The sequence below is a fragment of the Pempheris klunzingeri genome, chromosome 10 (assembly GCF_042242105.1).
Source record: "Pempheris klunzingeri isolate RE-2024b chromosome 10, fPemKlu1.hap1, whole genome shotgun sequence".
Taxonomy (NCBI): Eukaryota; Metazoa; Chordata; class Actinopteri; order Acropomatiformes; family Pempheridae; genus Pempheris; species Pempheris klunzingeri.
Window position 1 is genome coordinate 979,230 of NC_092021.1, and position 13,612 is coordinate 992,841.

General features: G+C 44.5%; 1 protein-coding gene across 1 annotated transcript; it reads left to right on the forward strand.

The window, feature by feature from the left end:
• Window positions 1-258: 258 nt before the first annotated feature.
• armc8 (armadillo repeat containing 8) lies at window positions 259-10,813 on the forward strand. The gene is made up of 22 exons (XM_070838243.1): window positions 259-516; window positions 1,964-2,040; window positions 2,834-2,905; window positions 3,131-3,273; window positions 3,380-3,477; window positions 4,150-4,242; window positions 4,337-4,417; window positions 4,509-4,584; window positions 4,663-4,753; window positions 4,846-4,906; window positions 5,019-5,219; window positions 5,837-5,932; window positions 6,031-6,113; window positions 7,220-7,301; window positions 7,451-7,537; window positions 7,629-7,721; window positions 8,241-8,390; window positions 8,798-8,893; window positions 9,169-9,264; window positions 9,518-9,590; window positions 9,929-10,022; window positions 10,110-10,813. The coding sequence occupies exons 1-22, from the start codon at window positions 472-474 to the stop codon at window positions 10,141-10,143; spliced, it is 2,022 nt and encodes a 673-aa protein (XP_070694344.1). The 5' UTR covers window positions 259-471; the 3' UTR covers window positions 10,144-10,813.
• Window positions 10,814-13,612: the final 2,799 nt, after the last annotated feature.

Sequence of the window (13,612 nt, forward strand, 5' to 3'; positions counted from 1 at the left end):
ATTTTGGATTTTTAGCAGCAGATTCCACCAAACATGGACATAATTCAGCATTTTGTGTTCGTGCGTTGCTCAGAAAACATATAGTTAGAATTGGTACCCGTGACATCGTCTTCATTTCTGTGTTTATTTTGTGTCCGTGACTCATGTGAGAGTGAGGAAGTAAGTGTGACGAATCTGGTTCAAGGAGACATCACTACGTCACAGTTATAAACAACATTTACTTCATTGACAAATCCACCGTCTGACAGACAGCTCGCCAAGTTAGCTGTGTTAGTTTCCCTCCTAGAGCTGCCGCTAATGCCCACAGCCGAGCGCAAAACGGGATATCACTATCTATTTTTCAACCCAACGCTAGCGAGGAGCTGCGTGATTTAGCCGCAGTTACTTTTTAAAGCCGCTCACAGCTGCTCTGGGGGGCGGAGTGTCTGCAAAGTGCTGCGCCGATTGGGGCGCTCGATCGGGGGAAGAGAGATGGCGTGCTTGTTGGAGGCCCCTCTCCGCATCAGTGTGCTGTCTGTAAGTGTCACTCTCACGGTTTCAAGTAGCACCGTCACATCTCCAGCACGCACACCCCGACAGCGAGCGGCTGCCGTTAGTCGACCAGTCATATGAAGCAGCTAGGAGCCGTCGGGCTGTGAAGGTTTACGTCTCCTGTTAGCCTGCAAGCTAACTTAAAGGCTTTGCAACATGTAGCGCTGTAACGGTCCGCCTACGTAGCTGATGGTGGGAGCGTTTTGTACTCTGACCTCACCCGGACGGGCGGGAACGCTCCGAACATATCGAGGGACGCGTGCGATTGATGCGCCCGTTCGCCCCGTCGGCGCGCTAATGAAACCAAATCAAACGGTGTGCCTGTCAGTGTCAGTCGGAGTGAGTTAGCAGCTAACTGCTAAGAGCGAGACTACTGTCAGCACTGTTCGCTTTGAAAATATGCAAACGCCTTTAAAATACAGTATAATGTACAATGGAAAATTAGTTGTAGGGATGAGCTTTTTATTCCAACCACCCGATATTATCTGACCACTGCGGCTTGCTAATTACAATAGCAAAGTTAGCGTTGTTAAGCTAGCTAGGTTATGTGCTCCAAGAACCGTTGGCTAAACACAAGCACACGGTCAAGCTAGCGAAGCTAACACAGCGTTAAGTCCTCCTCTGGAGGAGTTTTCGACTGGGTGAAATCAGCTCTGTTGGCAGTAGAGAGTCTAGCAATTACTATGGCAGGGCAATCTATTCTAGTAAACGGGGTGACAGAGGCTATTAGGTGTGTCTTGGTTAAAGTTGACCCCCCACGACAGGTACATGCAGAAAGGACACAGCTTCAGTATGTCTCACAGTTTATATTTGTATTCTGAGTGATTTGTACGGAGAGTGAAGCTGTTAAATGTCACGTAAAGGCGGAGGAGGATGTGCTGAGCAGCGTGTTGTCCGCTGGCTCGGGTTTGATCCTCTGGGGTCATGTGGAAAGTTCTAGTTAAAGCCGTCAATGATATAAACAAAGTTTTCTAGTGTGACATGAAGCCCCGGGGTGCCAGGACAGCTCTGAAAGGGCCCTGCCATGGATGCTGCTGTATGTGCCCGTGTGCATGCCTGTGTCTGTCGGTGTTTGCAAGCAATTGAAAAGCTTTTATTTTGGTTAAATAACCCAAAAAATCTATTATCTAAAATTGTGAGTAATTGTTGTTCTTTCAAATAATTCAAGTTCTTTAACAGCTTGCTGTTTTTCAGCATGAAGCCAACCTCGTCATACAGGCACATGGTCTGCTTTTGTTGACTTTAGTTTGTTGTTAGATACAATGGTAAAATGGTCATGCTAAAATTTTATTTGCTAGTGTTTATGTTTGTGTGTCGGAGAGAGAGAGAGAGGACCTCAGAAAGATGCAGTCTGTCAAGCAAGTAGCTGGATGGAAAATGAATACCAGTGAATTTTGTTACTAATCTCTCTGTTATATTTGTCCTCATGCAGGAAGTTACTGCCACTAGTCGCCATTATGTTGACAGACTGTTTGACCCAGACCCACAGAAAGTGCTGCAGGGAGTCATGTAAGTCCAGCGGCGCTTCATATATATATATATATATATATATTCATCTTGTCTTTCCTAGTGCAAAAGAAAAGACCTACAGAGTGTGAATTCATTCTGTTTCAGTAAACGCCAGCCATCCTTAGTTAGGTGGCTAACAGCATTTTGCAGAGCGGGGATTGCCGCTGTTCCCCCAGCCAGTTTAATGAAAGAGCGTGGACCTCTTCTCTTTATAAACCCTGATAAAGGTTCTGTGCTGAAATGCATTGGTTGAATTAAGTCCACACTCTTCCATTATGTCAACACTGAATTCACAGGTTAATGATTACATTTGCAAATAAAAGCACTTCTTTTATTTATCATAAATAACCTTTATTCTGTAGAAAACATAACTGCTGGCTGGTGGTGTTCCTGAGTGAGCGTGACCTCTGTGTTTACATGCACAGGCTTTCATGCAACAGTCTATTTCAAAATGCATTTCACTCTTCAGTGTGACTTCATAACTCTCTCCTGCTCTCACTCTAACTCTCACTCTCTGTCTCAGCTACAGCGACTGTTTCATCGTTATTTTTAACTTCTAAAGAAACTAGCTCTGGTTACGGCTTGTAGCGCTCCACTAGCTGAGCATCTGACAGACTTGACTGTCTGCTACAGCTGTACTTTTCCACAAGCCTCACTTACCTGCTATTTGATATCATCTGGGCCACTTGCAGAGCAGAAGAAAACACTGCATGTTAAACAAAATGCAGTCAATACAAATGAATGGGCTCATTGCCAAGAAGGGTCCTCATCTTGTGTGTATGTCTGGCCTCAGTGACATGAAGAATGCTGTTATAGGAAACAACAAGCAGAAGGCCAATCTGATCGTCCTGGGAGCTGTGCCCAGGTAAGTCTCTGCACACCTTCCCCCTTCCACTACATCCCAATTTAAAGTGCACTCAAGATACAGAAATGCCTCTGGTAGTACATAATGTGCTTTTGTTCAATAGGTGGCCAAATGTTAGAGCACAAGAGATTATCTTACTAGCGTCATCCACCGTGCCCCTCACAGGTTCCTTAGCATCCCCCACCGCAGTGAACTGGCTTCAGTGTGTGTGTTCATTGGTTTCAGGTTACTATACCTGCTGCAGCAGAGCTCGTCCAGTCTGGAGCTACGGACAGAGTGTGCCGTGGTGCTGGGCAGCCTCGCCATGGGCACCGAGAACAACATCAAGTCCCTGGTGGACTGTCACATCATCCCCGCCCTTCTTCAAGGTTGATCCACGCACACATACTCATGCATGCAAATGCTTTCCGCAGAGGACAACTTCTTCAATGACTTGCACACAGACCTATACAGCACCTGTGCTTGTGCTTGCAGGTCTCCTGTGTCCAGACCTGATCTTCATTGAAGCTTGTCTTCGATGCCTCAGAACGGTCTTCATCAGTCCAGTCACCCCTGTGCAGCTGCTCTATACTGTAGGTTGTCTTGTGTGTGTTCTGTCTTCTGTATACATGAGCACCAATATGATTGTAAAATTAGTCATCTATAATTTTAGTAATATACCCATAACTGTAATAATTGCATTCATGTGAACATGAAATAAATTCATTCATTAATATAGTAGCATGTCCTAAACACAACACTGCAGATAAATATACATTTATCCTGCATATTTATATCTGACAAAACTATGGAGAACCTATGATGGACGCTGCAGCAGTGGAGCGTCTTTCTCGTCATTTCGACCGCTCAAAGCTCTTTTACATCACATCCTCATTCACCCATTCACACATCATTCATTCAGGAGGAATCTAAGTTGGAGGAGACTGTTCTTTCACACACTGAAGCTGCTTCAGGAGCACGTTGGGGTTCAAGGACACTTTGGCACGCGGACTGGACGAGCCGGGGATTGGATTGCTGATCTTCACCCTGCCTCTGAGCCACAGCCACCAATTTAAATGCATAAAGTGCAAATGTTTGTTGTTGCCTTTGAAACAAGCTCATGTAGAGTGCAGGTGTTCACAAGCTGCTTTAGCGCTGATATTGATGCTTCAGATAGTGTCAGCTTAGTGGAGTTGACTGTAATAGCAAGTGTTATTCCTATTTTTAAGATATATTTGTATATGTTTTGTTTTGTTTTTTTTAAGGACCCCACTGTGATTCCCCACCTCATGTCTCTACTGAGCCGCTCACAGAGAACCCAGGAGTACATCACACAGATCTTCTCCCACTGTTGTAAGGTATTTATTGGTATTTGTTGACACACAAACACAGTGGCGTCCATCACACTTGAAGGTGTAGATTCACTGTTGATTGGATGTTTGTTGTGTCCAGACCCCGGAGCACCAGACGGTTCTTTTCAACCATGGCGCCATCCAGAATATTGCCCCTCTACTTATCTCACCCTCCTATAAGGTATATTGCTGTCTCTCTGTGAATGTTTACGTACTTACCCGACTGGATCACACACACTACTAAGTTTTTCTGTACCGCTGTGTGTCTCCAGGTTCGGATGCAGGCGTTAAGGTGTTTCTCAGTCCTGGCCTATGAGAACACTCAGGTCTCCATGACACTAGTGAATGGTGAGTCTCTTCTCTTCTCTTCTCTCTCTTCACATGAGCTTCACTTTTCAACCCAGTTTGTCTACGTTTTGTTGTCAGTTCTGGTGGATGGTGAGCTGCTCTCTCAGGTATTTGTCAGAATGATGCAAAGGGATCAACCCATTGACATGCAGCTAACAGCGGCCAAATGGTGAGTCACAGAAAACCATAGTTATTTAAAATATGACTATATGTCTTGTCTATTGTCTCTTTGAATGTGACCCTTTTGTCCTTCTGTCCCAGTCTAACGTATATGTGTCGAGCAGGTGCCATTAGGACAGATGACGACTGCATAGTTCTAAAGGTCAGGCTTTTCTGAGGCCCCTGCAACTGCTCCTCTGTTCATTATCATTATTATGTCATGTAATTGGCTTTTCTCTGTTTAATGTGCATGTGACTTCTTGTTTTCCACCCAGACCCTGCCGTGCCTTGTGCGCATGTGCAGTAAAGAGCATTTGCTCGAGGAGAGGGTGGAGGGTGCAGAGACGCTGGCCTACCTGATGGAGCCCGACGTGGAACTGCAGAGGATCGCGAGCACCACTGACCACCTGGTGGCCATGCTGGCCGACTATTTCAAATACCCCAGCTCTGTGTCTGCCATCACTGACATCAAGAGGGTGGGTCAGCGAGCCTGAGCAGGCCCTTGTCATGTGACATTGTTTTAGCCAGGTTAAAAGGAAAGCTGTTTAATGTCTGTGTTAGTCCTGTGAGTCCTAAGAGTCTACCATACTAGCAGCACTGTGAGGCTGTGCTTTGAGCTAAGTGCTAGTGCTGAGCAGGTGAGGCTGATAGAAATGACTCGTATGTCAGTCAGAGCCACAAAGGTCAGGGGATCACCAAATACAGTAGTTCTTTGGGGAATATGAATGTCTGCACAAACCTTCATTGCAATCCATCTAATAGTTGGTGAGATATTTCAGTCTGGACCATCAACAGTGACGCCAAAACTGATAATCACAATTATACTGTATATTCTTTATAAGGCAGTTTAAAGGCTCGTTTTTACTGGAGTAGATATTTTCCTCAGATGTCCAGACAGCACATTGGTTAGTCTGGTGATGCTATCATAATAAAGGCATCATAAAGGCTCTTGTTTCCCAGCAACTAATAAGTGATGGCCATGATGAAAGTGAAAACATGCCTTAAACTTTGATTCTTATTAAAACATTTTCTAAAGTTCTGTCACCTGTTGACATTATGCACCACTTCCCTTTCTGCCCACTCTCATTTGCAGCTGGACCATGACTTGAAGCATGCTCACGAACTGAGACAAGCTGCTTTCAAACTTTACGCCTCACTAGGCTCCAACGACGAAGACATCCGCAAAAAGGTGACCGTTTCATGGCTGTGTTTTATTTGCATAAATGATGATGCACGTACATACATGTTTGCAGTATATTCTAATCTACCCGCCCCGTTTATTTTCAGATCACAGAGACGGAGAACATGATGGACAGGATAGTCAGCGGTCTATCAGAATCCAGCATTAAAGTCCGTTTGGCAGCTGTCAGGTATGAAGGTTCAAGTGGTCTGAGAGAAGGTTAGACTTCTGCTTTAGCCTCCTGCTAACTGTAATGTTAGCATCTTCTCCAGGAAACTGCCTCCCCAGCTTCAGAATAAATATAATTATACTTTAGTTGAGTAGTGTATTTACATTTATTCTAAATGTTTCCGACAATGGTCAAACCCAGAGGAATCTGTATTTTTATTCAAATTGAAGGTACGTTTCATTTGGTCGCCTGTCAGTGATGTCATATCCTTTTTGCCCCTAATGTAAATCACACACTGTCAGTAAATTATACAATACAGTAATACAGCTTTTTCTGCACCACAACAGCCCTGTTTTATTAAATGTGCAACACAGTGATCCAGTAAAGACCTGATGTATTGATCTGACATCAATCTGATGTAGTACGATGTGATTCTACGACACGGGGCCCACGGCAGCCACCAAGCTAACGTGCACAGTGACATTATAATGTTACAACAATGTTCAACTCACTCATAAAGTTATTGTTAGTGTGATTCTTTTGACCATGGATGACTGCGCTGGGCTAGCCCACGAATGAATTCACCACATTAAGTCTCTTCTAAAGCAAATGAACAAGTTAACGCTATGTCGGCTAGCATTGCTTTTGGCTATTTCAATAGAATGAAGCTAGATGTAGCGTGAATTAAACTTTAATACATAAACCCATGACCATGACTTCTGCCTGCGTCACGTCACACAGTGGTGGTGAGGAGAACAACTCCCATGATCCCACGCTACTTCACATAGTACTTTGTTTTAATTGAGTGACAGAGTGTCAGAAATGACAGACTGTGTGTTCAGACTGTGCTGTGCTGTCCCCCCTCCCTCTGAATGTCTAAGCTACATCAGAAGACATTAGTTAACAGGATGTTTTTTAACAATGTACCTGTTTCTTGGAGTCAAATTCCTTGTATGTGTTCACATGCTTGGCCAATAAAGCTGATTCTTATTCTCTATACACAGTTAGCCCTATGGTATCCATTCGCCTGTTTACTCTTTAGGCTTCAGGGATAAAATGGATGATGTGTGTGTCACACCAAACTGTTAACATGTTACATTTTGTGTATGTGTGTCTGTTCCTTCCAGGTGTCTTCACAGTCTTTCACGCTCGGTGCAGCAGCTGAGGACCAGCTTCCATGACCACGCGGTGTGGAAACCCCTCATGAAGGTCAGTGGGGTTTGAAGGAAACAAATCTAGTAAGGACGTTTTCCTGGCTGCATGCAGTGAAGCTGCTCTGAGGCTGGACGTGTGCATGCGTGTGAATGTGACAATAGATAAACATACTGACTAACGCGTGGTGTTGCTGTTGGATGTAGCTGTTGCAGAACGCCCCAGATGAAGTCCTGGTGATGGCTTCCTCTACACTATGCAATCTCCTGCTGGAGTTCTCTCCCAGCAAAGAGGTACACATACGCACAACATTGCTCAGTAACATAACAAAGGATAGATTTTATTATTGTAATATTGAGACCATTTGTTTGTGTTGATCTGCAGCCCATCCTGGAGTCAGGGGTCATTGAATTACTATGCAGTCTGACCCAGAGTGACAGCCCTGCACTGAGGGTCAATGGGATCTGGGCCCTGATGGTAAGAAAAGGATTTTATACCTGTAGGCTTCTTGCAACCATCAAAAACCTGGCAAGTGTATTGAATGTGTGCTTTCCAGGAGTGTAAATGTTTGATTCCAAAGAAACTCTTTCTCTTCCTCTTGTTTTTTTCTTTGCACTGTGAAACACCTGAGATCAGTTGTGTTTAAAGTTTTATATAAGTGGTTGCAGAAAGAGGGGACAGGGTGATGCAGGACCTCGACACGAAGGAGCGATTGTTTTGTGATAATGACCGGCTCGCTACTTATTGCACAGCTTCATACCAAAGAAATCAATATTTTAAAGTAATTCATGTTACAATGATTTTATTGCTTCTGCTATCAGAACTGTGTCCATAGCAACAGTGTGTTATACAGAAATAGCAGGCGGTACAATACCTTATTTGACCCATCAGGATTGAATATTTAACAAACCCGTGTGATAGAAAATGATAACGTAGATCCATTGATTCTTCTTAATTCTGAACTCATTTCAGTACAAAATGTGTTTGTGTGCTCAGAACATGGCGTTCCAGGCTGATCAGAAGGTAAAGGTGGAGATTGTTCGGTGTTTGGGTACAGAACAGTTGTTCCGCCTGCTATCAGACCCCGACACCAACGTGCTGATGAAGACCCTCGGCCTGCTGCGCAATCTGCTGTCAACACGCCCAGTGAGACACACACACACACACACACACACAAGCATGATTAAAGACTTAAAGCATTTTTAACGTACTGTTACATGGGAGTTGTCTTGTGTCAATAGTGTTTGGACAATCTTTTGGAGAAATCATGAATTTATAGTCGTGAATGAACAGAGTTGACTGTTCCAGGAGTATTGGTGACTAATAGTGAGACTCAGACTTTGATATGTTTATTTATTTATCATATGAACTGAGAGATGTCTCCCATGGGGGCTTTTATGACATGTGACCTTGCCACCACCTTGACCACTCCGTGCTTTCTTACTTATCTTACTGATCTGCTGAATTTGCATAAATTTGCCAGAAATTCTAAATACAGCACGCATACTGATTCTGTCCTGCTTACTGTCCACTCTTGACTCTCATGTCGTCAGCACATTGACCAGATCATGAGTTCTCATGGGAAGCAGATCATGCAGGCAGTGACCCTCATCCTGGAAGCAGAGCACAGTATAGAGGTCAAAGAGCAGGTGAGCACCCCCTGTGCATCATGCTTACAAAGGCTTTTCATGCAGAGTTCATCCCACAGCTGCATAAAAAACCTGCACTGCAGAGTAGTTTTAACATTCTGCAGATATGATTACAGGCTGTTCGCCTGGGGTCAGTCTTTGTTCAATTAGGCATGTTCAGTGGTGTTGTGGTGGAGCTGGAAGCACTTCAGAGAGGATCATTTGGCATCTTAGATTTAGAAGAACAAAATGTTCAGGTAACTGCACTCATGTAACTCACTTTTCTTATTTGTCAGACACTGTGCATCTTAGCCAACATCGCTGACGGCAACACAGCCAAGGAGCTCATCACGACCAATGACGACATGCTGCAGAAAATTAAATACTACATGGTACCGTATATAACACCATCTACTGTAGCTCATCCTTGTTCTCTGTGGATCACATCAAATGTTGGTGCAGCACGCATAATGACCCTCTGCTGCTCCCCCTGCACTGCTGGGACCACACTGGCAGCAGACTGTATGTTGTACCAACTGAAGACGACACTGTTGGTTGTGTTTTGTTTTTTCGTAGTAAGACACCCTGTGTTGGTTCTCTGCTTTTCCTCACTTGTAACTTTTCTGACTTTTGTTCTTCCCTCAGGGGCATTCGAATGTAAAACTGCAGATCGCTGCCACCTTCTGCATCTCCAACCTTATCTGGAACGAGGAGGACGGTAAGGGGCACACCACAAAAGTGGAAGGAGGAATAAAGAGAGGCCGGGTCAAGGCAGGGGGGAGAGGGATGTGAGGAAAGCTGAAGTTTGGTCTTTCAAAACAAGAGTCTTTCCCTGGGTGATATTCTGTGGGTGATACTGAGCTGCATGTTTTAGACGCAAAATGTTGTCTACAAAACACTTAGTTTAAGGTTTACTAAATGCTTAAATGACGAAGCCTTTCATTCCCTTTTTGGACCTCTGAACACCTGAATATATTCATTCCCATTAGACCAAAGCTGATGTTTGCAGATCTGGGAATGAGTGGATATCTTCTCTCTGCTATAATGTGTTATCAGGTTCTCAAGAGCGTCAGGACAAGCTGAGGGAGATGGGATTTGTGGACATCCTGCACAAACTCAGCCAGGCCTCTGACCCCAACCTCAGTGACAGGTGGGCCAAACACAACAAAATCAGAAAACAAAGGGCACTCTCATCAGACACTTATTCCATTTCTGAGCATTTCTGTCTCTCTCCCAGGGCGAAGACGGCAATGCAGCAGTACCTAGCATGACTACAGAGGAGAGAGATTCCCCTACTGCCAGCCTACCTAACAATCGTCGGGAGGACGCCTGCCATCGGTTCTTTAGTTTCTTGTTTTCATTAATCTCGAGGCTTGTTTTGTTGCACAAAGACACCTTTCTTGTACCTGTGGCTGGCTTCCCCTCACCTCCCACCCACCACCTCAACCCAGCCTCAACAGTCTAGTCTTGGAGACTCTGAGACGGCGGTCGTTGGGAAATCGACAGTTAGGCGGCGTTCTCTTGTTTGTATTTTTTTTTTTTCCCACCAATGAAGTGAAAGGTTTTCTCTTGGGACTTTGTGATTTGAGGTTTGCAATCTGTTTTTCTTTTTTGGAGTGCAGCAGTCTGACACCAGCACCACCTTGGTGCTTTTGGACTCCCACTGGTGGAGATTCTGGTCTCAGAGAACCGGACTACCATATTTGACACAAGAGCAGGGCTGTTGGACAGCAAAGCTTCCCAGTTTTATTTTTTTAATTTTTAATTAATATTACTATTAATATGAATATTTGCTTAAGGCATCGCAAGCAAGGACGCATTTGGAAAAACACAGACTGCCTATTTTGAAATTTTGGGTGTTTTCTTTTTTTGTGGATACATACCTCGTAAATATATAAATATATATAAATATAAACATAAATATATATTTTTGGATTCTTATTTTGCCCTGACTCTCTGTTTGTTTTCATTCATTCTCTCTGAAGCGTGTTTCTTGGCACAGTCAGGTGAATCCACTGCACTGTGATCCAAGCATGTATGTGACTGTGAACATGGTCTGTAGGAAAAGGAAATAAGGAAAAGACATGTAACTCCCCTGGTTCTTTTTTCTTCACCGCTGTGGTTCTGTGTGCACTGGAGCCTGTCATCTCTGTCCAATATCCTTATAATCCCAATGGGAAATGTAGATCCAGAGTACCCAGTAATGAACAGGCATGAGCACACACAACACCAGAGATGAGAGGATGCATGTATCCTCACACCTTTACTGAATAAGACTTCATGCCTGTTACTGTTTCTGCATCCTCTGCAGTTGCCCCTTCTGTGAGTGTGTTTGTCAAAAGAGATAAATGGAAGCTCCTTGTTCTCTTTCCTCTGATGTGTTTTGAGAAGCGAGCGAGCACAGAGTAGATGTAAGGGATGAAGGACGAGGGCGACTGAGACCGGCCCCTGGAGGGTAAGGCACAAGAGCGTCCACAGCAGCAGAATCAAGAGCTACTATTGTGTTTCATCATTTCTTCTCCCATCAGGATATTTCTACAGTGTTGTTCCCTCACATTTCAAACCTTACTGAACTCTGATAGAATGAATGTTACCAGTGCAAATATATGCAGACCTGAAGAAGGACTTCTTCTGTGTTGCGTCTTATTTCTCCTTGGATGGTCCTCGTAGTTAAAACTGTCCATGTTGATGTTTCACCCTAAAAACTGCGGCAGTAACGTTGGCAGGGGTTTTCAAACATGTCCTGGTCTTTCAGAGAAAGGATGCTTACCCCTGTGATTCAATTGTAATTCTAATATATCAGAGGCACAGACTGGGGCCAAGAGTAGCACAGGAGTCTGAGACTTTACAAAACAACACTTCTTTATTGTTGTACAGTATGTAATCCTAGTAAAGTTCTATGTAACAGCAGTCTTTAGTAAAACACATCTGAAACCCAACGGAGCAGGCAGCTTTTCTGCTCCCATAAGCCCCCCCCCCCCGCCCTCCACAGCTCAAAAGCAGGCACATTCCTCATGCAAAAAAAGCTGTGACATGCATTTGATTTAAAACCCCATTGTGTACCCAAGACCCCCCCACCCCAGAGCAACCCACAGGATCAGAACTCCACAGACATCAATGGGAGTCCTGCTCACTGACTCTTTTTTGTTTCAGAGTGGAAAGAGTGCAAGACGTCCCTTCCCCGCTCCTGTTACAGAAAATAGAAACCAGAAATCTGACTGTCTATATTACAAGTAACGTGGTGCACAAAGCACCTCACTGAAGCAAAAAACATACAGAAGTCCTGAGACCTCCATAGTGATGCAGCCTGGGTATTGTAGTTTCAGGGATGAGCCTGTTGTCTTGTACCAGCATATAAAGCTCAGTGGTTTGCAAAGGGCTGGAGATGATGAAAACTGTGTGTGTTCGAGATATGCTTAAAGTGTGAGTGCTACATAAGAACTGAGGAGCTCTGACTCAGTCTGGACTGTATCCAGTTATGTAGATAGATGTTAAACCGTCCTCCCCAGCCTGGTTCTGTTCCATATCCTGGACACGCAATATGTCCTCAATGCTTTCATCAACAAAAATAAATAAGTAACATTTAAGAGAGAGCTGCACGTGCTCTCAGGAGGTGTCACTGATGGCTTTCCGTGTAAATTTTGATCCAAACGCTTCCTCTAATGAGCAGGTGATGGATTTCAGAGAAGTCTGGGTCTTTATTTGGAGAAGGCACGAATGGCTGGATGGCTAAAGCTCGGGAGGATGTGGGAGTTTGCTATACAATCTGATAGGCTGGTTATGAACAGTCATGGTGGTGATTGACAAATAGAGCTGGGTGGTCTTTATGATATTAGTGTTCCCCCCCACTGTTTCCATAAATCTTGATTTTGTCTTTGGCACACAACCCAAACCTTTAGGTCCACACTCAGATAGAAGCTTTCTGCTCCTCTGCACACTCACTTGCTGACTGGACTGTGTACGTTAGACTTGTTTTACAGGGAAAGAAAAGGTGGACAGTTCTGGCAGGAATTAAAACCAATTCAATGGCTGTGTACGACTCTAAGGAGATGATTCGGTGTCAGCTGCGTGTTTACCTCCACCAGCCCAGAGGCCGACAATGGCATCTCTGAAAAAAAAAAAATCCCACTGACGAAGCAGACTGGCCTCACAATGAGGTGACCTGGTGTGGCTGAGACTGCATCGAGAGTTTACATTCCCAGTCGCAGTGTGGTGACGATCTGCTGAGATATGTGTGTGTGTGTGTGTACCTGCCCGTTGAAGGGGAGGTTACATCCATACAGAGTTTTAAAAAGCCATATTGTGTGATCAGTTAGCTGGAAAGAGCTGAATTAGGCTCCAGAGATCAATGGAGCCGGTTAAAAAGATGTGCTCTTTTCCTGTGTGTCCAAGTAGCTGCAGGGATCCACTGATGCTACTGAAGCGTTGATCCTGTAAGACAGTTTGTGCTGTTGTACCATCAGTGTAGGAAAATACTCCTTCGTCCTGATTTGCTGACAGCTGGCATTACGTGTCAGCCTCCCAGCTGTGTTTCTGTTTACCTGTCTGTCCTTCTAGCATTTCCTGCCTGACAAATCGCCTCCTGTGTGAAATGGACCAGCTGCCTGTTTCTTGTTGGTTTTAATTCTGTCCTCCAGCCGTCACTTTCCCTCCTCTGACCTCCATTGTACCTCTGTTCCTGTCCCCCTGCTGTTCTCTGCCACTCTACTCTAACCCTAACCCTAACCCTAACCCTAACCC

What these genes read in the sequence shown, in the direction of transcription:
- armc8 (XM_070838243.1), top strand. Translation starts at nt 472, where the DNA reads ATGGCGTGCTTGTTGGAGGCCCCTCTCCGCATCAGTGTGCTGTCT. An exon ending in CTCCATGACACTAGTGAATG is followed by an intron (nt 4,585 to 4,662) that starts GTGAGTCTCTTC and finishes TTTTGTTGTCAG; the next exon opens with TTCTGGTGGATGGTGAGCTG. An exon ending in ATGGGATCTGGGCCCTGATG is followed by an intron (nt 7,722 to 8,240) that starts GTAAGAAAAGGA and finishes TTGTGTGCTCAG; the next exon opens with AACATGGCGTTCCAGGCTGA.